Below are 25,742 nucleotides of genomic sequence, written 5' to 3' on the forward strand. Positions count from 1 at the left end.
CTCTGGTGATGTGGTCCTCTGTAAATCAATATCTTGGTCTGAATCCTCCCTTTCCTCAAAAATCGAGGTTAAAGGGGGATACATTGGTTTTTGGAATGGTATAAACCCCATTTCCAATGCAGAAGGAGCCATCATCACAGGCCTTGAAAACGTCGATGTCGTCGACACCGACGTGAAAGTACTCGAAGGCGCCGTGAAAAGCGTCGAGAAATGTGTACTAGGCCTCGAAGAACTCGAAAGGATCGGAGTCCTGCTCGAGAACGACGTCGACGTTCTCGGCGTCGAGTCGGAGGTCTTTTGTCTAACCGTTGGCTGTGGAGTAGCCGTGGTTCTTTCCTTCACCGGCGTCGATATCGGCGTCGACGTCGGCGTCGACTCGATCGACTGATGCGCCGATGAATCCTTCGACAACGGCGTCGATGGCGCCGACCTCTGTTTCGAAGGAGTTTTCGACGATGGCGTCGATGATGCTTTATCTCCCGATGGCTCGAGGCGCTTTCGGGTTGACTTTTCCGCCGGGTACTGCGACTCGCGGCGTTTAGATTTTTTGGGTTTTTTACCCGGGGTATCACCCTCAGCTGTCTTCGAGGGGGACGAGGCCGCTTTCTCGAAGACGCTTAGCATCTTTTTCCTGAATTCCTCCCACTCAGCTTGCGAGCTGCGTTTTGTGGGGCAATGAACTCTCTCAGGAGAACTCGACGAAGATGACGAAGGGGATCTCCTACGTCTCTTCTTCGAGTGTCTCGATGTCGACGAGTGGTGGGAGCCACTTCGTGATCTAGATCGAGAGTGTTTTTTATGGTGAGGAGACGAACGTCTCGACTCTACCGAAGAAGCTTTCGAGGAAGTTAAAGTTGACCTACCTCTCTCGAGCTTCCCCCTACGCTCCTTCAAGGCTTTCGCCGTCATGGAAAGGCATTCCTCACACTCCGAACTCTGGTGCGTGATTCCCAGACACCACAAACAGACCCTGTGAGGGTCCGTCAACGACATTTTCTTCCCGCAGTCTCGGCACTTTTTGAAACCGGACCGAGGGGTCGTCGGGTCGGAGGAGGATGCCATCGATATCGAGGTAAATAGTAGTTATTATATACGTTATCTTGACGAGAACTGAGCAACGGTGTTCCGAGGCACAACGAAGCGCGGAAAAACGGAACTGAGCAACGGACGCTGCGCGCGGCCTTTATAGGCAGGATGACGTCGACGTCGGCACGGAGGCCGTCGAGGGTCATCGACTCGGCGATCATCGACGCGCAGCGCCCTCTGGCAAAAAAAAAAATTTTCCGAGGCCAGCAAAGCTGAAGGATTTATATCTAAGATAAGGAATACGTCGGAGGACACAATCCCTTCGAAATACAGTTTTAGAGTGAAAGTGAAACTGTTTTCTCTTTTAACAAGGATTCCCAGCCTGACGGGGAATATTCATGAGCATGTGAATCCATGCCAGACCACATGCTGGAGAACCATGCATTCACTTAAAGCACAATTTGTTTGTTACAAATGATTCTTCCCAATGGTAACCGCATTTTACATCATTTAAGGGGGGGAGCCCTTTCCCATGAGGCTAGAGCGGTGCAGCCGCTACCCAATAGTTCCCCCAAGGTGGTTTAATGCGGGAGAGACTCCCCTTCTGGGTAAAAGGACGATCACCTAGGGTACAGCCGGTTGAATAACGTCACACCCCAACCTTCCCTAACCCCTGTGAGAAACCTGACTGTGTTCCCTGGGTAAACAATGGGGATCTGTCATCCGGGTGGCCACGACACGGGCATCGCTATTGGATCCAGTTCCTGGGGGTGGACCAGTGAGGGAGGAAGACCTGGATGGGGGGGTGCTCGGGGAGTGGGACACCGACGTCTGAGACACGGTATCCCCCTTCTTCCAACACGTTTTCCCCATCCTACCACGTAGGTCATTCAAAACCACTGCCCTCCCACCCCCTTTTTACGACACAAACACTTTTGCACGACACACCAGAGAATGGACTAACATCAGAGACGTTTACCTGGCATGTCCCAATGCAAGGGTCAGGTAAAGTCAGGCAATTGATCAGAATCACACAAATCTGACGGCCCTTTCCCTTCCCCACAGGGATAAAAGGTGGAGCAAGAGAGCACAGTATGAGCAAGGACAGGTATCCAGGTCCGGCAGATCAAGAGGAGGAGAAAGGTGGTGAATATCGAGAGGATGACGAGGAGAGACACAACCTTGCCATTTCCGACGCAGATGCACGAAACCTCCGTAGAGACCGAGGACAATAGCCTAAGTGAGCTGCAACAAATGTCAACGGTACACGGAGCGTGTCGACGTTAATAAGCGGGAGCAGAGAAATCTCCTGCTGCCGTGGTACCGGCCTCAACTCCAGCGAAGAAGAAAGCCAATCGGTTCATCACAGCTGGTGAGTCGAGGGGAGAGCCGATACGAACAGAGATGTGGTGAATGTAAAGCCAAAGTGGCAAAATGAACCGAGTTCAAAAGAACTGCAAAAGTGTTGAGGGCAGACCAGATGCAGAGGAAACCGGCACCACGTGGGTGCCAACTCGAGAGACTCTGGTCGATCCCCGTGTGAATGAAACTACAGAAACTAGAAGTCCCCACTTCCCAGCTCTTAACACCTGCTGTCTGCACTTACCATGCACTTGCCACATGCTGGCCGCTACTTATTGTTATCATCTTTGCCATGTACCGCACTGTCCCTGCCCCTTCCCACACACTTGAGCAATCTGAATGACACCTGGCCTAGTAGCATCGTTGTCCGTCCTTCCTTTGTTCCCCTCCCCTGCCTCGCCGCGCCTTTAAACACTTGTGTATAGGCACATTATAAATGCCATATCATATACCCCAAGCCGGTATCCAGAAAGAGAGATGAATAGGCAGTGCAGGAACCCCCAGGGGGCTGGAAAAACTCCAGCATTGAATGTAAACTAGGCCAAAAAGAAATATTTCAGCAGCAAGGACAGAGAATGTGAATGGTTGCTTGTGCTTGGTACACAAACATGGTTCATTGCTTACACTTTCTAATGCAGCCTGACCGTGAGGATAGACAGTTTTCAGCAAATCTGGCTGGCAGAATGCAGACTCAAAACACCACCAGTATTCCTCTACCTGATTGACACAGAGGGTTCATGAAAGGGCCTGACAAACCCTACACAAATCCCTGAAATTAAAATGGAACAGGGCATAAATCACAGACACATGGGTTGAAGCTTGACGCAGAGGGGCAAGGTTTGTCAGAACCTGGGAAGCTAAAGCGGGACCATGCCAGTGAGTCAAAGCCTTTACAGTTGAAATAGTCCAATTATCCACAGTATTAAATGGGGGAGCCACTTTTTGACTTGTTGGTCAAGAAGATGGTGTTCCAGAGTAATGTGATTCTGAGAGCATCAGGAGTGCAGGAGCTGTGGTGGTGGTGGGTAACCATGGAGTAGATCCAGACAAGAGGTGGGGGATGTAGGCAGGGAATATCAGATTTAAGATTCCAGACTACAGCCGGTGGTGTGCCACAGACCTGTACCAAAAGACTTGCAGGGACCAGGGTATCAGGAGGTGAAGTGTATCCAGTGACTATATACCTTAGATGGGTGAAGAAGCGCCCTGCATCACATCCACCTCTTCATGCCCCCTCATGCCCCCTCATGGCTGCCCCTCAATCTCATACTGGTGTTCCACCTCATGTTGACACTCTACTGCCTCTTGTTTCCTTTAATGCTGAGCCCCCCCACCCCCATCTGTGCATTCCACTTCATGCTGACTTTTCTCCTCCTCAAGAGATGATGTTACAAAAGAAATCTACTCGTTCTTTTTCTTTTATTTATGGAAACAGCTGTGGGGCACTATGGGAAGTTTTTCCACAAGGGCTACTACAAAGGGTTTCAACGCGGATTTCCTTTACCATTGTCGAATATCTCAAAGGCAATATTTGGCTTGTCCCATAGATGGGGAGATTTCTGAGATTTCGAAAGTAGTGATTTATGCAGAAGTCACTAAATGTTCAAGATTCAACTCAAATTAATTACCTTTCCGGAATGTTCTTTGTTTCTTTCATGGAGTCTGCATTCATAATCTATGCCAAGTGCAGCCGATCTTCTGAAACTTTTCCCCCACCACAGGGCGCAACGCGGCTGTGTCGGCTCTGTTTGAAATCCCTACGCGCACCACAACAGACATGGCGGTGAGGGCCAGTATATATATTGAGATCCCACACTCCATAACCTCAGTTCCACATTTTCCCCAGAACTCTGTGGCATGGAGGAGGCAGAACCTTAAGATGTTGAACTTGGCTATCCGCCAAGTGGGGCAGTTTTCAAGGGTGATGATCCATGGCAGAAGCATCCATCAGAAGAACAAGTTACTTACCCATGGTAACGTTCTTTCGACTGTATGTTCATCCCACGTATTCCGCATCTTTGATATATTCCCATTATCTCAGCTCAGCTGCCTTGGAAAAAAAGATTTTTTAGCAGGGGGTGCCGTACGTCGATTGCCTGTTGAGTCGATATCCCTCGGAGGCCTCCGTCACGATGTTGAGGTCACTGCAGGTATATGTAGCACGGGCAGCATTCCCTTTGGCCTCAGTTCCATTTTGACAAGTGGAGCTTCTTGTGTTGGACGATTACTGCCCTGAGAGCATAGACTGCAACCGCAAAGCAAATTCTACTGCGGGGTGGGTTAGGAGGGGCGGTAAGGAATACGTGGGAGGAACATCCAGTCAAAAGAACATTACCATGAGTAAGTAACTTGTTCTTCGAATGGACTGTGTCCTCCTACGTATTCCTTATCTTTGATACACTCCTGCGCAAATATCTTATCGGAACTCCCCACTGAAAGTCAGATGAAGTTGTGATTCCCCTGGTCGAATGAGCCCTTAGATGTTCTGGAGGGTCTTTACCTGCCAGTTTGTAACATTTCTATATTGTTTGTATGATCCATCTTGATATAGTTTGCTTGGTAATGGCCAATACCAATGTGTGACTTGAATAGCCCACAAATAACTGGTCATCCTGCTGCAGTTTAGCCAATCTGGAGATGTAAAAGCTCAGTGCACGTCTAGGGTCAAGCCTGTGAAGTCTTTCTTCTTCCTTCCCCGGATGTGGAGGAGGATAAAAAGATGTAAGCGTTATTTTCTGAGTGATATGAAACTCGGAAACAATTTTGGGGAGAAAAGTAGGCTTCACTTTTAGTGCCACTCTGTCTTTATGAAAGATAGCATGAGGCGGCTTACAGGATAAAGCCTGTAGCTCACTCCCCCTTCGGCCTGATGTTATTGCCACCAAGAAGACAGTTTTCAGAGTTAAATGTCTTAATGGACAAGAATGTAGAGGCTCGAAAGGAGCTCCCAATCAAGTAGTTTAACAGCAAGTTGAGATCCCATAGTGGTATTTGAAACGGAATTGGAGGATAACATTAGTCCGTCGCTTTAGAAATTGTACTACTAAAGGAATAGAGACTTCCTCTGAAGTGCGCTTATAATAGAAAGTACCAATCTGGATCCCCAGATTTGCCAGATGTAATATAAAGGATAACACCATCAGTATTACATGAGAAGGGGGGTCCATTTGTATCTCTACACCAGCTGCAGAAATCATTCCAGCAGCAGCGGTATAACGATTTGGTTGCTGGCCTTCTGGCCAAAACCATAATCTCCATCAAGTTGTCCGGGAGGTCCCAATCTTTGTATCCCAGCCTTTCAGAAACCATGCGTGAAGGCTGAGAGTCCTGATATTCGGAAGGAGAACTCGACCCTCTCACGAGGGAAGGTCCTCTCTTTGTGGAAGACGCATCAGAGGGCAGATGGACATGTCCAGAAGGTCCGGGTACCACCATCTCCTGGCCCAGTCTGGGGCAATTAGGATCATGGGTTTCCTGAACCTTCTCAACCTCCTGATTACCTGAGGAATTATGGGGATTGGAGGAAACGCGAATAGGAGTGGCAACTCCCAGTTCACCACAAAAACGTCTCGTAGAGCTCCTCTCGGGGGAAATTCCTTTCAGCAGTACAGTTTACACTTCCTGTTGGCACTGGTCGCAAACATCCACTTGAGTGGGGAAGGACTTCCTGAGCTAGTTCCCACTCGTGGGAGACTGCTCTGCCTGCTCAGCACATCCGCCGACATGTTCTCATCTCCAGCTAGTTGAACTGCTGAGATTCCTTCTTGTATTGCCCAGAACCAGAGCTGCATTGCCTCTCTGCACAGCGGCAGTGACCCTACATCTCCTCTCTTGTTGAGGTAGTACATGGCCACTGTGTTGTCCGTCATTATCAGGACATTCTTTCCCTGTACAGAGGGCAGAAAGGCTTTCAGCGCTAGTCTGATTGCCCTCGGCTCTAAAAGGTTGGTATGTAGTTTGGACTCCGATGGAGACCAACGACCGCTGATGGTCAAATCTTGGTATGGGCTTCCCACCCCATGAGTGAGGCATCCATCACTACTGTTATCTCCGGCCATGGTTGCCAAAAAGGTTCTCCTTTCAAGATGTTCTCCAAACAGGCCCACCACTGAAGATCCAGCGAGAGACTGTTTGGGATTTGTAGGAGATCTGACATCCTTCCTGAGAATTATGACCACTGGGTCCTGTGAGCCCACTGGCGAGATCTCAGGTACTGTCTGTGCTTGTGATGATTCAGCACGAGAGTAAGCATCGCGGAGGCCCAATGATACCATCCAATCCTGAAGCTGGAGGGCTAGGATCTGAGAAAGGGTTACCATCTTGAACTTGTCCTTCCCGAGGAACCTTTTCAAGTATCTTAAATTCAAGATGGGTCTCAATTCTCCATCCTTCTTGGGAATTAGAAAATATGGGGAGTACCAACCCTTGTTCCTTTCCGCTATAGGTACTGGGTCTATAGCACCTTTCTCTAGCAAGGTTAAAATGTCCTGCATAAGGAGCGGATCTGTAACTTTCAAAGAGTTGTTCCCTGGTGGATGACTGAGGTTTTTGCAGGAAATGTAGGCAGTAAACTTGGGCAACTGTTTCCAATGCCCAAGCATCTGAAGTAATAGCCTGCCATTCTGACAGGTGCTGTGACAACCTGCCTCTTACTAGTCTTGTGAACGAAAGCCTCAGAGGTTTTGGATGCAGCTGATGCAGTGGCTGAAGGCAAGGCAGCCGCTGCTGTTGCGGTCTTGGTACTTCTTCCCCGACCACCACGGGGGAATCGTCTTTGTTCTTTTTGAACTGGTTGTCCTCTGCCTCTTCCAAATGTGGAGTAATGGCAAAAGGACCAACCTCTCCAAGGCGTACCTTTGGGGCGGTTTGGAGTTTGTCTTATTGCAGCTCCAAGGAATTTTGCCATTTCCCCAGACTGTCATCAGCTTTGTTCCCAAATAAATGCGTGCCGTCAAAGGGCATGTTGTCATGCCCTCCTCGTGCTCACCTGGTCTGGTGGCGTGTCGGCGGCACGGACCGCGGACCCCCTCCGCTCCTGCATCCACCCGGCCTCCGGGTGGATGCTGCGCGCCATGGCATCCCTGGTGCTTGTTTTCCCGATCGCGTCGAGGCTTACCCTGGTGCCTGAAGGCACACAGAAGTGCCGTTCTTCATCGCGGGCACCCACTGGACAGCGCTTCGCGGGGGAAGGTCACGTGGCCCGGATAGCAGTCACGTGACCAGGAAACTAAACGAAATGTGGTCATGTGACCAGAAGGGCAGTCACGTGACCCAGAAGAACGGCATAAAAGAGGTACAGCCCTCTCATTCAGTGCTTCTCAGCTGTTCCTACAGCGTGTAGCTACTCTTGTGCTTCCTGTGTTATTGGCTTTGACCCTCTGGATTTCGGACCTCGTTTTTCTCTTGGATTGCGTTTGGATTTGTCCCCTGGATCTCTGCTGGACTGCCTACTGGAATTGACTAGACCTCTGGATTATGCTATTTTGGATTGCCCTTTGTTTTGCCCTTTGGATCTGGATACTTGTGGACTTTACCTGAACTGCTCAGACATCTGGATTGTTTCCTGGACTGCCTTGTTCCCTACCCCTTCGGCTCAGGTACTTTTGCATCTGGAACTAAGTTCTGCATCTCTTGTGATACTCTCCGACCACGCTGGACCCTGCTACATTGAGGTTCCTTTTCCTCTCCTATAACCCAACTCACCACACCTTCAGGAGGAACAGTTAGGTTCTAAGCTGTCATCGGTCACCCCTAAGGGTAGGTGTTTTCTCTGCCTATCTACTTATGCTTACTTGTAGATTTCCTGTACCTACCTGTTAACCTTGTGTTTTCCTTACAGCCATCCGGAACCCGGTGTTCTCTGTTCCTGCCACTTGTTGCCCCAATAACCGGTCAGCGAGTTAATTGCTCTTCTCTGACTGGTACTTGAGGAGGAAGGTATAATAATCCACGTGGACCTCATATCTTGACACATGTTGAGAAGTCTGGATTGAACGTCTCGGCCAAAACCAGACTTTCGCAACCAAGCAAATCTGTGTATCACTGCACTAGCCGCCATAGCTCTGCTGATACTGTCAGTAGAGTCGAGACCAGTCTGGAGGGATTCACACATTGCGTCTTTCCCATCCTTGACGATGTTAAGGAAACCGTCTCACTCCTCCCCCTCTGGGATATGGTCAGCCGCCATAGAAATACACTCCCAAAGGGTGTGTGAGAATCTTGCTAGCATGCCCGTAGCACTGGCATATTTTAAAGCCATGATGCCGGCCAAAAGAACTTTTTGGGCCATGGCATCATAACGTTTGTCGTCTCTGTCCTTAGGGTAGTCATTTTGTCTGCCTGTGGAAGTGGCTGCCTGCAATACAAGGCTTTCTGGTGTTGGGTGCTTGGAGAGGTAAAAAGGGTCAGACCTAGAAACTCTGTACTTAGCCGTCAGTTTTTTATTTACAGCTGGAATAACCTGTGCTGCCTCCCAATTAAAAGTCACCCGCCATCGCAAGGATTGGTGAAAAGGGTCAATTGGATTTTCCTGTGGCCCTCTGTCCAATATGTCAGTGAGATCATCCTGCTTAAAAACAGGCTTGGGTCTCGACCATCCCATACATTCCATGACCCTTGACATTAGCTGCCTGTATGTTACCTCAGCGTCACCAGGGTCTGGCCTTCCGAATTCGACCTCAGGAGATGTGTCAATCCCACTAGCCTCATGAAGGCACTCCTTCAGGTTCTTCATGCGCGAGTCCTCCGAGTCCCATATTGTAGACCAAAGGGTCTTTTTTCATCAGAGGACTCCTCTGCATCTTCATAAATTGAAGATAGGGATTTAAAGAAGTTTGAATGTGATAGAGTATACATTTTTTCAACTGAAGTCGACATAATATTAGTTATAGGAGCCGAAAAAGTCAAAATTGCGGATGTTCTTGACAAATGCGTTGATGGCTTCGACGATTGGGTCGATGGAATTGACATGTGGTGTCGAGGTGGTCGACACAGGAGGCATCGATGGCTTCTCCACCAGTATTGGTGCTGATGGCGTCGGTGACGCACTTTTCGGTCTTGTCATAGTGGACTCTTTCGATGTCGGTATATTAGTCTTTGAGGAGACTTTCTCGACGGATGGGATTGCTCTCAAGGAGCCTTGGCGGCCGGGTCCAAAGACGCACAGCTCTTGTGCTTCTGAGGTCTTTCGACTGGAGTATCGCCTTTAGGTGTTGTCGAGGGGGACAAGGCGGCGTTCTCGAAAACCCTTAACATTCGGAGTCTAAATTCCTCCCACTGGGCCGGTGAACTAGATTTGGTGGGACAAATGACCCGTTCAGGTGAACTAGACGACAAGGTACATGGCGACCTATGGTGCCTTTTCTTTCCATGCCACAAAGTCGACGAATGGTGTGAACCACTTCGTGAACGGGAACGTTTGGATCTTTTTCGACGAGGAGAAGTTGTCCTCGACTGAGAGGTTTTTTGTTAAGATGGAGAAGGGGATTTTTGGGGCTTACCTACCGCAAACTTCTCTATATGCTCTCTCAAGGCTTTGACCCTCATCGATGGGCAGTCCTCGCACTCGGAAGATGGATGATTCGACCCCAGGCAGAGCCTGTGAGGGTCTGTCATGGACATCTTTGCACCACAGTCATGGCACTTGTTTAAGGCGGATCGAGGAGTGGACGACACCGAAGACAAAGCCATTTCGCGTTGAAACTCGAGATGGTGAAGAGATTTTGTTAGGCAAGATATATGCAGTACCCTCTGGGTGCACTACAACAACCATGACCTCCTGGCAATAGGAACCCAACCTTTGGTATAATGCTGTACTACACAGGTTGGTAGCGTGTTGAGCAGCCAGGGTTATATCAAGAGGGGTAAATGGGAGCTGTAGGGGATTTACACAGAGATTCACAGTGTACTCAAATAAAGCTCTTATACACAAGGTTTGATTAAACAATTTATTTAACAGTTAGAGTAAGCCTTCTTCAGAAGGGGCAATGTAATAGTAACTCAAACACACTTCTAGATAACTTCTAAATCATTAAGTACCCTTTTGGGATGGCACACAGACACTTGCTACACCCTCAGGTGACTTTAGTAACTACAACACTGTCGATATTAATATACTACTGTTTGCATTTAGAATCAGACTTCGGAGTATGTCAAAGGAAAAAGGTTATTAGACACAAAAGAAGAGATCACACAAATATTCTGAAGCAGGTTAAGTACTTTTGGTAACCTCCCCACTGCAAGGTTAGTTAACCCCTTCCTGGAAGGAACACCAACCACAATGTCAGAGGGAAGAAGAGTCATTCAGGGAGCCAGGCTAGGCCAATGTCAATTGGGCAAAAGTCTAGGTGAACTGAAACACTTCTTGCAGGCATGTTAAAGTCTTGCACAATGTTTTAGAAGTCTTTGTAGGAAAGAAGAAATCAAAGCAGGGCCACAAGCTGATTAGGCTTGTGAAGTAAAGAAGCTGTCAGCAACCCTACAGAGCAACACAGGCAAGTCTCAGCATAGAACAACTAACGATACAACAAGACGAAAGTTCTCTTAACCTGTACAGTACCTTTGGTTAGAACAAAAAGGGCTCTGGCTGACTTCTCTTCCTGTGCAGCTATGCAGATCCAGTGTTCCTGGCCCTCAGTCATGGGGACAAGAGGGAGGACGTCTGGAGGACTCCTGCACAGCAACAGGACGATCAGCGAGAGAAAAGGTCCAACTTCTATTCAGCTGCGCTTTGCGGTTTCAGCTCCTCGCCTCTAAGCAAATGGCAACACCGCAGACTCTTGGCTGTTGAGATGGGCTTTCCTTGCATCTGGGGTCCAGCACTCTATTGAGGTGGCTAATCTAAGATAGTATGTGCTGGGTCTAGAAAGTTAAAAGTGTAAGTAAAGTCAATTTCACTTAACTGCTCTTGGAAAGGGTAGTTTATGCAAGAGAAGGTATTTAAACCTTGGGAAATCTGAGAAGACTTCCCGGTGTCGCTGCACTGAAGGTCCTGTGTGACAATGTAAAAGATGATGCCTATGGAGTTTGTCAGACTCCACAACCAAAAGAAACAGTTCAAATCACAATAAAAAAATACATGAGAGAGTGGGAAAAAAAGGGTCTCACTCTCTCCAGGTAAAAAATCAAAGTCCTAGAGTCCAACAAAAGAGCCGGGGGTCTGTAAGGCAGAGGAGAATTAGCACATTTCTGAGAATTCTCCCTAACAGATTTCGTAGAAATTTCCAAGAAGATTTTCAGAAATATTCCTGTCAGGAACGAGGCGTTACGTTTCTGATGCTGAAAGTGCGGAAAAACAGAACTGAGGCCAACGGGCGCTGCATGTGCCACATATACCTGCGGTGACGTCGAGACGAAGGCCTTCGAGGGACATCGACTCCACAGTCATCGACGCACAGGGCCCTCGACTGACATTTATTTTTCTGTTTTCTGAGGCACTAAAGCTGAGATATTGGAAATATATCGAAGATAAGGAATACGCAGGAGGCCAAAATCCATTCGAAAGAGCATTACTGAGAGGTAAATAATTTGTTCCTTGAATTCCTTCTCCCCCACAGATTTCTCACCTTTGATACTCACATAGCTGTATATGACCACCCTGCCGAAATCAAACTCTAAAGAGCTTTTCACCATCCTTAGAGAACTGGAAAATCCAACCCCCGTCACCACTATGGCCAACTCCATTAAAGAGTGTTTTACCACTATCCAAAATGCATTAGCCTCCAAAATTGAATTTACAAAAGAAAATTCTCATAAAAAGAAAAATCCTAGCTGACAAAAACATTCCTGAATCCACTCTTTATATAACTAATGACAATGCAAACGTGCTATTCCACTTCTCTCCAGTGACCCAAGATCTAGTGTAAGACACCATCTCTAAATTAAAAGCCTCCAGTTTTAAAAGGGATAATTTCCCAGCACACCTAATCAAACTATGTGCCCCCACTCTCACTCCTATTATTACTAACTCTGTGAATGCCTCGTTCAACACGAACACAGTTCCAGCCAGTATAGAAGCAGCACGGGTGCCCCCACTTCTGAAAAAACATTCGCTGGACTCAACAATCCCTACAAACTACCGACCAATAACTACGGTCTCCTTTCTGCTGAAGATCATAGATAAAATAGCGTACATCCAAATTCAAGCCCATCTACAACAAAACCAGCTCCTCGGAGCTAGACAATCGGGATTTAGGCCTAACCATAGCACCGAAACGGCGCTCCTTGACCTCAAAATCCAGATGGACACCATTAGGCACACCGGTAAACTCTGCAATTTCTGTTGTTCGATCTATCGGCAGCATTCGATCTAGTGGATCACGATAAACTATGTGCTACACTAGCAAATATTTTAGATTCTCTAAAGTTGCCACCCTCTGGGTGAAATTCTTTCTAGCCGAATGTACGTCTCGAGTATCCATTGGTAAAGAGGCTGCTGATCCCATCCCAGTCCCCATTGGGCTACGTCAAGGGTCCCATCTCTCGCCCACCCTATACAATGCATACACTAAGCTCTTTTTTCAGCTTTGGATGCTATGGGTGTCATCTATACCAACTTTGCAGAGGATACCCAAATCCTCATTCCGATCACAGGAACTATGACCATGACACGTTGATCATCAACAAAATGTATGCAATAATACAAAACTGGATGAATCTGAACAGCCTCTGCCTCAACAATGAGAAAACAGATTCTCATTGTGGGCTCCCAAACTAAAATCAATGCCCTCCACTCAGACTACACATCCATCAACATTGATGGTACTCTTATTAGAATATCAAAACAAGTTAAAACCTTAGGAGTCTACTTAGATGCTAACTTAACTATGACGAAACATGTGAATGCTCTATCCTCATCTACCTCCTATACGTTCAGGTTGATTGCCCTAAGTCGCCAGTTCCTCTCGCCCACAAACTGCATTACCTTAGCTAGGGCATTGATATTATCCAAGTTGGACTACAGCAACGTACTCCTAATAGGTACCTTAAATACTAACCTAGGCAAATTACAAGTCATGCCAAACAAAGCGCTACGAGCTGCCCTAGGTCTAAAAAAGTCAGACCACATCTCTAATATCAGGAGCGAGACCCACAGGTTACCCATTAAGGCTAGAATTATTTTCAAATCACTGTGCGTTACCCACAAATGTCTCGCTAAGAGAGCACCCATTTACACCAATAACTCAATAAGTAAAAAATAATCTAACAGAACCCTCAGATGTAATAAAAATGTGCTGCTTGTGGTCCCACGTTATAAAAGTTCTAGAGCCGGGTGAAGTAGCTTCCAATATATGGGCCCTAAACACTGGAACGCCCTACCCTTAAGCATCAAAAATGAAGACTCCTTTCACCGCTTCAAAAAACTACTAAAAACTTGGTTGTTTAATCAATTTTAGATAGTGAATACCCAGCTAACAATAGTCACCTTCCGCCCTAGACAAATACCAATTTAACAATGACTACTACCAAAATATGTAAACAAGTAACATGACACCCATGTAACGTCAACCTATGTCGCTTCATTATGTATTCTTTTTGTAATTGTATTTTATATGCATGTAACTTGAATGCGGTTGAATTATAATTAAGATGTCTGTAACAACGCTGTGATACCCCCGGGTTTCGGTGCAGAACAAATGCAATAAATATAATAAATTAATAGCATCTGGCCCTAGAAGGGAATCCAAGCAGCAATGCTTTGCAAACGCGGGCAGAGAAGCCCAGGAAGCTGCTTGGCAAATGTCCAAGGCAGGTACTCGCCGCTGTAAGGCAGAGTTGGCAGCCAGGATCGGGCAGAATAGGGTCCGAGGCCTCCAGGCAAATATTTTACCGCCAGATCACAGCATTGCAGAATGAAGGGAATGGTCCACCTTGACAGGGTCCATTTAGCGACAGTCCTGCCTGCACAGGTACCAGTATAAACAATAAAAAGCTGGTCATCTTTCCCGACATCCCCCGTCCAAACACATAGTAGTTGAGAGTCCGCACCGGGTCCAGCTGGTGACATGAGGTGTAGGAAAAAGCACAGGAAGACAGATCTTAAGTCTGAGACCACCTGTGGGAGGATGCAAGTTCTCACTTTCAGTGTCACCTTCCCTTTGGAGAAAACCAAACAGGGATGTTGAACAGAACGCCTGGAGCTCAAACATCCATGTGGCGGAAGTGATGGCAACTAGAAATGAGAGCGGTACACCCAGACCTTCGTCCCATAAGTCCCACTCTTTGCATCTCAGCCTCTCAGCAGTCAAGCACGAAGGTTCAGGTTGCTGAGTTGTGGGTGGTGGGCCCACCCTTCAGACTGGCAGAGGGAATCCACTCCCTTTGGGAGCGCCAGAGAGGGCATATGAACATGTCCAGCATGCGTCCCACAGAGCTCCCTTCCAAGAGAATTCTCTGGAGCAGAACAACTTGCACTTCATGCTTACACTAGAAGAGAAGAGGTCCACCTGAGGACTCCCCCAGTCAGAGAATATCTCCTCCAGAACTTCTTGGCAGAGCTCTGACTCGTGGGAGGTCTAAGTCTGTTTGCTCAAGGCATCTGCCTTGACATTCTCTGTCCGGGCAAGATGAGCCACTGTCACATTGCTTCACTGCATAGTGGTAAGGACCGCACAGCACATCGCTTGTTGAGATTGTGCATGGCTACTGTGTTGTCTGAGAACCAGTACACACTTGCCCCTTCACAGAGGGGAGGAAATATCCAGCCACAAGCCTCCAATACACATCTGTGCGACAGGAAGTAGCTAGAGCACTGGATGGTTAGGGGCTGTAAACAGGTGGGACCAGAGGACTAATCTTAACAAAAGATGATCTGCTAGTGAAGAACATTCATCAAAGACCCAAGGTATCCCAGCCCTACCAACGTGCACTGCTTGGCTACTAGATCTACACTGTCAGCTAGCAGGCAGCTGGACGCTATGCTGGAATCTGGTCACCTTGTCTCAGTCCCAGTATTGCCTCTGGCAACTTTAAAATCATCCTAACTGGAGAGAAGCTTGTTTTCAATCTTTGGAATTGCTGCTGCCAAACTAGAGACGGTCCCTGCCGTTGGTGAACGTTGATCTCTAAAATAAGGTCCAAAGTGCAAGACAGCTAGCAGGTACTTATCATAACTGAATTCTTGTCCATGAGCTTTACACCAAGAGCATTGACCCATATTGGAGTCGTATTCCCTTTAGCAGGAGGGGTACAACTTTCAAGTTGCAAAGTACTTGCCAAATATAAAGTCACTTGTCCCCATAACTCTCCATGTACACACACACATACCATTTCTTACTTGACAACACTCAATTGTGACTAGCCAATAGCTGGTGGCAAGTGCACATTTTGAGGCCTGTCTCTCTGGGCATTCTAACCACACATAGTTAACACTACATTGAAGTATTGCTATTTTCATGAATTGCTTGTAATTCTGTACAAGAATTCTTTTCCCTGCATGGCAAATATAAAATATTACAGTGTGTGGGCGCATGTTCTTACTGAATACTATAAAGTGCTGACTTTACCTTTAACAACACTGACCCCAGACTTTGTACTGCGCTGCCTTTTTTAATACTAGGATAGCCGGGTGGTCTTGAGTGTAACACTGTTGCCTAGTTGTTAAATTTCTCTCATCACATGAACAAAGGGGCAGAGAGGAAGCAGCAAGGCCTGTATGCCGAACCACCAATGAGCCTCGGGAAATTGCCTATTAAACAAACCTCTGATCAGTAAAAATAACTAATGTCACCCTGCAGCATCATCCTCTACGGCACAGCTCATTCAGCCCATCCCCTTGTCGCCATTGCAGACACAAAGACACTTATTGAAAAATAACACAATTGGGATTAGCAGTCAGGAATATAGTCAAAGGAAACATATGACAGGTTAAAAATACACATTACCCCAGCATCCGATTTTGATTGAAATGAAAGGGCCCAGAATTAAGGCAATGATACAATATAGTTTATTTCAACTTATTGCTTATCAATCCAAAACACACACACCGCAATAAGCCTTAGAAGAAAACTCACCATGGATCCTCCACACCTAGTTTTTCCTTGGTCGTGAAGAGTTCAATACAATCTTTTAATTTGACAGAGATCTTTTTCTGTGGTTTGTACTCCATGCTTTCATGTTTTTCAAAATCCTAAAGAGAAGTAGGTCTTCAGTTAAGAGAGAACAGATGAAACAAGACTAAATTTAGTGACCTCGTCGTGCATCATATGATGTCTGTCAAAAAGCTTAAGGAAACATTTATGACAGCGGTACACCTCTTGGACCTGGCATTTCAATACTACTCCATGAAGCACTCCTGTTCAGCCTGTTTTTTGTTATTGTTACTAGGCTTTGGATGCAAGGCACATATTTCTCACTCAACTCTAACACATACAAATCATCTTTCTTTTTTAAAGGACTTCTTTTAAAGGAGTGGAAACCTAACCTGATCTTCTCTGTCCCCATCAGATAAAACAAACAAAAAACCAAACTTTAAAAAAGGTAAAATTAGGGCCCCTTGCCCAAATAGGATGGTGGCTGATTTCGGACCCCATTGATATACCTCTATTTGTATTTGTATTGTTTATTTGATAATGCGCACAAAACCCAGGGGTAGCCGGGCGCAGCAGGTACAAGGTTACTTAAGCTTGGGTTACATACAGAGTATAGACGAAAAACAACATAACAGTGCAGTAAGAACATATCATTACACGCCGTGTGGGAGAAAAAAAACTAGCATATTATAGTTTTGAGGGAATGTACAGGTGTGGGTATGAGAACAGAATCATTTTAGACAACTGTGCCTGAAAGAAGGGGTTTGTTACCATATTTCACACTTCAAGAAGAAGGCACCAAAATGTGCCCCCTCCCAGGGGAGCGTAACAGTCATTGTTCAATCTCTTTATCTTATAACAGTATTTGGTCAGTATCTTAGGCAAATACTTTATCTCAGTTCCAGGTCACCGTCCACCCTTGAGACACTTGGTTCCCAATTCCACACTGTTAGGCAGAATTGCAGGCAGTACCCTCTGGGACCACTACACACAATTAGGAATACAGGTGTTAGCCAAACCCACCTTTGGTATAAGTCTGTACTACACAGTTTTGGTAGCGAGCTGAGCAGCCAGGCTTATCTCAAGAGTGAATGTGAGCAGTACAAGTTCAAGTGGTTCAAGTTAACACTTCTACTGACGGTTTCTTGGTAAAAAAACGCTTAGTAATTTATTACACAATCATTTAGAAAACATTTCACAAGAAGATAACAACTTAATATTATAAACCAACACACTTCAATACAAAATTCGAAGGATTTGAGACAGTTTGAGCTCCCCTGAAATAGGAGCCAAATAGCAGTTCAGTACTTTAGAAGGGAGCAAAAGACACAAGATAAGTAGAATAGATCATATATACTTTTTAGACAGTGCAAATAGTTTCAGTTCACCAGAGGAGCGCAACTCAAGTCAATAGACCAGGTCAAAGTCAATGGGCTAGTGTTCTGGATAGGAAAGAACAGTTCTGGTATCAAACGGTAAAGTCTTTGCAAAAGTTCTTAGAAGTAGTTTAGGCGAAAAAGAATCATATGTCGGGTCACAAGTTGATAAGGCCTGCAAGTTGAGAAAGTTTCACAAACTTTCACTGCAAGAGTGGTTTTCTCTCAATCGGGTTGGCACAGTACCTTTTATATGAAGAAATAAATGCTGCTGAAGTCGTGGTTCCTGGCAGGTCCTGCAGATCTCGCTGTTCCTGAGCCTCAGTCGTGGGGACTCCTGCACTGCACGGGATCGTTGAAGAAAGCAAACAAAATGGAGTCACTTCAGTTCCAGTAGCTGTAGATTCAAGAACACAAGCTGGTGTCCCTCTCCCTGGTTAATCCCAACCAGCCTTGAGAATGGTACCCAGGTGTCTTATGAGTTGGTTGGTCCCACCACCTCAAGGGAAGAAGCCGTCCTTGACGGAGCTTCTCTGTCGAATGGAGTTTGGCAATTCGGACCTGTAGCAGGGCTTCACCGGGCAAACCAACGGTCCAGGAGTTGCAGCAGCTGTCCTCTTCCAGCTCGTCTTCGGTTCTTTTGTTCCAGTGGTCGACTCTGCCTTCCAGTCCTGGATGCTCACCTTTTTAACAGTTTTCTCCCATTCATTCCAGCCTAGCTGTCACTCACCCAGCAGGGTGGCTGTCCTGGCCGGATAGTCTGCCGGCCAATCACCACAGAGTGCATTTGGGTCTCCTAGGAGACTAAGCACATGCAGTTTCAGGCACCTCCCTCACTTCCTGCCCACCCCAGACACCCTGGAGCCAGAGGCAGGCTTCACTCGTGAATCCCGCCAAAGGCAAATCGAACAATGGGACGGACAAAAAGTGGTGTGGCGCGCAGAGTAAATCTCAAGAAGGACCTTTCCACAAAGAAAAGGCGAAAAAAGAAGACCAGGGCCATTTTGACAAAAATGGCACCCTTGGGTGCTTTACTGCAGCTGCAAACGCAGCCTGTGGTAAATGCACACCACGGTAGTTGAAATGAAACCACTGCTACCAGCCATTCAGTGAGAAAAGGGTAACATAAAAATGTTACATGAGAAGCTAGACAAAGGGGATGATAGGTAACCCCTGCAGCACCCGATTGTAAGAGTGTGTGCTGGGTCTAGAAAGATACAAATGTAATTAAAGTCAATTTCACTTTACTGCTCTTAGAAACAGTAGTTTATCCAAGAGAAGGTTTTTAAAGCTTTGGGAAATCTGAAAGACTTCCCTGTGCCACTGCACTGAAGGTGCTGTGTGACAATGTAAATGATGATGCCAATGGAGTTTGTCAAACTCCACAACCAAAGGAAACACAGAGCTCAAAATCAAATTAAAATACATGAGTGTGGGAAAAAGGGTCTCACTCTCTCCAGGTTTAAAAAAATCAAGTCCTCAAAATCCAGAAAAGTTGCTGGTGGTCTCTAAGGTGAAGGGAATTAGCACATTTCTGAGAATTCTCCCTAACAACTCATACGAAGAAAAGATGCAGACTTGTGCAATGCACGTGGCCTCTGGACTGTCTGGGATGAGAAGATGGATTGCAACAGTAGTCAGAATGGTCAAGTGGCAACAGGTAATCTTCCAGGGACATACAAAGGAGCAGGTCCTAAATGGCTCCCATTGACGCAGGAGGATGGAAAATGCAGGAGCAGGAGTCTTGTTGAAGGTTCTCCGAGTTCCAAGGATGCATTTGCAACGGCAACTCCTGCAGAGGTAGCCCAGAGAGGTGGCCAGTCCACTGGTTAGTCCGGGGACATTTCTGAAGGCTCAGATCCCCGATTTCTCCTGAGACTTAGCCTTGACCACTCTCCATGCTACCTTGATTGTTTTGGCTACAGCTCCCAGAGTTTCCATGTTTACAACAACTAGGGCGGCCTTCTAAACATTTGTCCACCAGAGTTTAGAAACTCAGTCTCACAAATTGGTGTTACAGCTGTGAGAATAAGGTCTTGGGTACCCCAGTGATGTCCACTGTTGTAGTCCCTGGATGTTGAGCCAGAGCGGGTTCGAGCGGTCGCCCGTAGCCCCGTGTGGCCTGCTGCTGAGGCTGCCTTCCTAGCCCTGTTGGGCTCCAGTAAGCCTCCTCCTTTTTCATTGTTTGGCCTTTGCCTGCGCTCCGTGCGCGTTTGTGCTGCCCCCTGCCCCCTCCCTCCCTCCTCACTTCCTGGTCCTCCTTCCCCTCTCCCTTCCCGCCCACCCCCCCCTCTGATTGGTTGTCCGCGCAGCCGTTCTGGGACTACGGAACGACCGCTCACCACGCTCGCTTCTTTGTTGAGCCAGAGCGGGTTCGAGCGGTTGCCCGTAGCCCCGTGTGGCCTGCTGCTGAGGCTGCCTTCCTAGCCCTGTTGGGCTCCAGTAAGCCTCCTTCTTTTTCATTGTTTGGCCTTGCCTGCGCTCCGTGCGCGTTGTACTGCCCCCTGCCACTCCCTCCTCCTCACTTCCTGGTCCTCCTTCCCCTCTCCCTTCCCGCCTCCCTGCCCGCCCACACCCCCCTCCCCTTCCTCTCCTCCTGCCTTTATTCCCCCCCCACCCCCTGGGCAGCCCCCCTGCCCGGCAGCCCCCTCGGCTAAGGGCCCCTTAGGCAAAGGGCGGCTCCTACGGCTGCGGCTCCCTGTGTGTCTGCAGGTGTCCGCAGGGGCCGCCAGGCGCCAGTGTCGCCTTCTATCTCCAGCTTCTGCCAGCCCACCCCCACCTACTCCTGTTCACCTCATGCGCATGGTGCCTTCACCTCACTGTCTTCCACAGCTGTGGCTACTTTTTTTTTTTTCTCTCCCCTCGCAGGTTTCTCAAACTTAGGTGGCCTCTCCACTGGGTGTACCTAATACGCATTTACTGTTGTTTTTCTGAAAAGTGGCCTCCTACTCCATGGTGCTCTCTATCTCGCCTATCTTCTCTAACTGCTTCTCTATTGACTATCCTGCTCTCCTCACTAAATCTGGTAGGAAAAAGTTTAAAAAGGACATCCTGGTCTCCAACCCAGGCCTCCCTATCGCTGACACCTACACTAGTGTGTGCTCCAAGGAAACTCTTACCGACAACCTCTTTTTTGTGACTTCGCCTGACCTATGGACCCTTCATATGGTCTCTGTGCTCTCTCCTTTCTCCTCTTCTCCCATTAATGGTAGCACCCGTTGGGATGTCCTCTTGGCCCCCTTCCGCTCCTCTAAGGCCATCATTAATGTCTACGCTAATGGGACCGTCTTGGTCCAAGGTCCTCAGGCCAACCTTCACCTCTTTGATAGACGTTTCCCACGCCTCATCAACTTCCTTTCCTCTCCTGCTGTCCCCCCTCCTCTGTCCTCGTCTACCTTGCCTCTACCCTCCCTCCCTGCCCCCTCTCTTGCTCCTTCTTCACCTCCTTCTTCTACACCTCCGCATAGCGTACCTCTGATCTGTACCCCTCCCCGGAAGTCCTTCAAGGATGGCAACCTTCTCCACATTGCCACTCTTAACTCTCGCTCTGCCATCAAACATTCCTCTGATATCCGTCACCTTCTTGAGGAACTGGACCTGGATTTCCTCGGTCTCACTGAGACATGGTTCACGGCCAGCTCTGTCACCAGCTTTGATACTCTGCTACCTGACGGATACAAGATCCTCTCCGTGCCCAGGCCCAACCGTGCAGGGGGGGGGTGGGTGGCCCTCATCTTCCCCAAGTGGATTCCTGCCACTGTCACTCCTATGCAGACCTACTCCTCTTTTGAGTGTCTTGTCTGCCGACTCTCTCTCCTAGCCATTCCCTTACAGTGGCTACTATCTATCGGCCACCTGGCCAAATTTCCTCCTTTCTCTCTATGTGGGCTGACCTCTCATCCTCACTCCTGGCCTCAACCACTCAACTCCTCTTCCTTGGTGACTTCAGCATCCACCTGGATGCCTCCTGTCCCCCCTCTGGACTCTTTCGAGACCTATGCGACTCTCTCTCACTCTCTATTCTCCCATCTGGGCCTACCCATTCTGCAGGGCACACTCTTGATGCTCTGATCTCTTCTGACCTTCCCCTCTCCGTCCCTCTCTCCACTCCTCTCTCCTGGAGTGATCACTTTCTCCTATCCTCCCACCTCACCCTCCCTACCCCACAGGCAAAGCCACTCATCACTGCCACCCACCTTCTCGGTCATCCGACCCATGAAGCGCGTGTCAATTGAGGCTTTCGCTGCCACCTTCTCGCCCCCCCCCATCCCCCTTCGGCTGACTCCCACCCTGACACAGCCCTCTCCACGCTCCACTCTGCTATATCTGATAGTCTTGATATCCTTGCCCCTGTCATGAGAATCCTCCTGAAGCCCAAAGCCAAATGCAACTCCTGGTATGACTCGGATTTCGTCACCCTAAAACGCAAGTGCAGGGTGGCAGAGAGGAAATGGCGTGCTTCATGTGCATCCTCTGACAAACGGGCCTGCCGCCTGCTCCAAAGGCAATACTGTCTCTCCGTTCTCACCAAGAAGAGCCCTTATCCAAGCCCGCATCTCTGCTGCATCTAACAACTCGGCCGAACTCTTTAAAATCTGCAAGGAGCTTGCCAACCCTGCTGCAGTCTCTACCTCTCCTGTCCCCTCCCAGGCCCTCTGCACTGCACTGGCCTCTCACTTCATCTCTAAAACTCAGGACATCCTGTCCACACTCTCCTCCTATCACCTCCCTCCATCTCTTCCTGGCTCTTCCTCTGGCCCTTCTGCAGCCACACCTCCTCCCTCCTTCTCTGCCTTTCCCCTTTTTTCTGCTGACGAGGTTTCAAGACAAGTCCGATCTATGAAAGTCTCGTCTAAACAGGTTCACCCCTGCTCCTTCAAAACTATCAAGGACCACATCGACTCCCTGGCTCCTGCCCTGGCTGACTTTTGTAACCACTCGTTCGCCTCTGGAGTCTTCCCATCCCCCCTTAAGCACTCCCTTGTGCACCCTCTTCTTAAGAAACCCTCTTCCGACCCCGCCTGCCCGGCTAACTATCGCCCAATCTCCATCACTCCCTTCCTGGGCAAGCTCCTGGAGAAATTGGCCATCAACCAGCTCAACCTCCATGCTGAATCTGTTGGTAGTCTTCATGACCATCAATCTGGCTTCAGAGCTGCCAGAAGCACGGAAACTGCTCTCCTGAACATCCGTGAGGACCTGCTCTCGAACCTCGAATCCAACACTCCGTGTGTTCTCATTCTGCTCGATCTCTCTTCTGCCTTTGACACTGTTAACCATGCCATCCTGCTCAACCGTCTCCGTGATAGCCTGGGTATCACTGGTCAGGTTCTGGCTTGGCTGACCTCTTTCCTTTCCAATCGACCCTCCCAGGTCCAACTGGGGCCCTTCCTCTCTGACATCTTCTTCTCTACCTGTGGTGTCCCCCAGGGATCTAATCTCTCTCCCTGGCTTTTCAACCAGTATCTGGCACTCCTTGCCCACTGCATCGCCACTCTCTGCCCCAACTTTCAGTGCTATGCGGACGATACCCAGCTCATTTTCAGGCTACCCTCGGCCTCCTCCTCTCCTTCCCTCATCTCCGACTGTCTGTCTGCTATCCAGGAATGGTGTGCCGCCAATGACCTCTGCCTTAATGCCAGTAAGACTGAGATTCTACTCATCGGCACACCCACTCCCTCCTTCCCTGCAGCGCTCTGGCCAGCCTCTCTTGGCCCGCTTCCTGCTCCTACCTGCAAGGCAAAAAACCTCGGGGTCATCTTCGACTCCACACTCTCCTTCTCTCCTCATATATCTGACGACACTAAGAAGTCACACTACCAGCTGCACCTCCTCAGAGGTATTCTTCCCTTCCTCTCCTTCCCCCAGAAGCTCACGGTCTCCAGAGCCCTGGTTCCCTCGAAGCTGGACTACTGTAACAGCCTCTATCTTAATCTGCCTGCCTCCACTCTCCGCCCTCTGCAACTCATCCAGAACAGGACTGCGAGACTTGTCCTTGGCCTCAAGCCCAGGGACCGTATCTCTCCAGGACTGAAATCTCTACACTGGCTCCCTGTGGCCGCGAGGATTAAGTTCAAAACCCTCTGCATTGTCCACAAGGCCTTCTGGGGCCTGGGGCCTAAATACCTTCAACTCTCTCTTCCTAAATATCTTCCTTCCCGAGCCCTTCGCTCATCTGTCTCCAACTCCCTCAGGGTCAGCTGCTTCTCGAAGCAACGAGCTGGGGGTAGATCTCTCTCTGCGGCAGGGGCCTCCCTCTGGAACAGCCTTCCTGCTTCCCTGAAACTTGAGAAGAACCATCTTCGGTTCCGGAAGCACCTCAAACCTTCCTCTTTGCTTCTGCTTTCTCTCTCCCTCTCCCCAGCTAAATTCTTCACGGAATCTGCACTGAACCTGCACCTGGGCCACTCTCACCGACCTCGGTCCTTGGCCCAGCCACTCGCCACTTGCACTGCCTCCCTGGCAACCCCTGCACTGCGGGACTGTCTCTGCCTCCCTACAGCCCCCCCCCCCCCTCCCAGCACTTGTCTGCACTTACCTTGCACTTGCCACCAGCTGGCCCTATTTATTTATTTATTTATTTTTTATTCTACTTACCCTGTTCAGCACTTCCCCCCTCTCCCCTCCCCTTGCACTTTTTCCTTTCCCCCTACCCCTGCATTTGCGCGATCTGAATGACACCTGGCCTAGTAGGATCTTTGTCTGTCTTTCCCCCCTGCTCCCCCCCTCCCTGCCTCGTCGCGCCTTGAAACACTTGTGTATAGGCGCGTTACAAATGCCATATCATATCATATCATTATACCTACACAAAACACTGATTTTGAGTTGGCTAGTAGTATGCAGTCACCTACTATAGTTAATACCATGGAAGCAGACAGTGAGCCCTTTTAAAGTTGATCAATTGAAAAAGCAACAAGGCTGACTGTTAGACTGGATGTCTACACTCTGGCTTTGTGGACAGATGTGTAGAAGGCCAACCTAGTTCGTGAACAGAAAACACTGGGAGCTGTAGCCAACCCAATCAAGGTAGCATGGAGAATGGTCAAGGCTAAGACTCTGGAGGGGTGAGCCTGATAAAGGGTCCACAATGAGTCCACACAGTGAGCAAACAAGGACTTGTGGTTCTACAAATGACAATGCATTACTTACCGTAAAAGCATTTCTGATGGTTGTATCTGCTTAGATTCACATGCTGTGCATAGTCCGACATCCAGTGGTCACTGCGGAGTATTGCATTTTGTTTTTCGTAGTCGTAAAGGGGACGTCGACAAGGCGTGTCTGTAACACTATCCCTATAGTGACGTGCAGTGTACCCACAATCCCTCACGCGGCGAGGTCCCTCTGTTTGTATTTTTTCTGCCCCGAGGGAGCCTTCTATACGTGAGTGAGTACAGAAAAGATAGAGAGATGTAGAAAGATGTCTATGTTCCTTCCATCCGAGCGGGGAGGAAGGGTGGGCGCATGTGAATCTAAGCAGATACAACCATCAGAAATGCTTTTACGGTAAGTAATGCATTGTCTTCTGAAGTTTGTTAATCTGCTTAGAATCACATGCTGTGCATAGACTAGCGAGCAGTACCCGGAGTTGGAGGTGGGTTGTGAGAAGGAACAGTAGAGAAAAGATGTCTTAATACTGCTTGTCCCACCTGGGAATCTGATCTAGAGTGAGCATCTAGACAGTAGTGTTTTGTAAAGGTGTGTACAGAACTCCAGGTTGCCGCTTTGCAAATGGACTCAAGGGGAACGTTTGCAATGAATGCTATAGATGCCCCAGTGCCTCGAGTAGAATGTGCTCTTGGCTTGAAGGGTAGTTCTCTCTTAGCAAGAGTGTAACAGAGAGTGATGCATTGAACAATCCATCTAGAAATAGTGGACTTTGAGACTGCATCTCCTTCTCTTCCTGCTGCCACCGAGACAAAGAACTGATTAGTCTTTCTCAGTGGCCTAGTTC

At 48.3% G+C, this 25,742-nt stretch overlaps 1 protein-coding gene across 4 annotated transcripts in view; it reads right to left on the reverse strand.

Annotated features, from left to right (window-relative positions):
• USP15 (ubiquitin specific peptidase 15) overlaps nt 1–25,742 on the reverse strand; it is a 709,686-nt gene that overhangs the window by 103,540 nt on the left and 580,404 nt on the right. For all 4 annotated transcript variants that reach the window (XM_069629847.1, XM_069629849.1, XM_069629848.1 and 1 more), the window contains one exon: nt 16,398–16,513. In XM_069629847.1, coding sequence (XP_069485948.1) covers nt 16,398–16,513 — 116 coding nt within the window. The remainder of the gene's footprint in view (nt 1–16,397; nt 16,514–25,742) is intronic.

The sequence above is a fragment of the Ambystoma mexicanum genome, chromosome 12 (genome assembly GCF_040938575.1).
Source record: "Ambystoma mexicanum isolate Mex_15411 chromosome 12, UKY_AmexF1_1, whole genome shotgun sequence".
NCBI lineage: Eukaryota > Metazoa > Chordata > Amphibia > Caudata > Ambystomatidae > Ambystoma > Ambystoma mexicanum.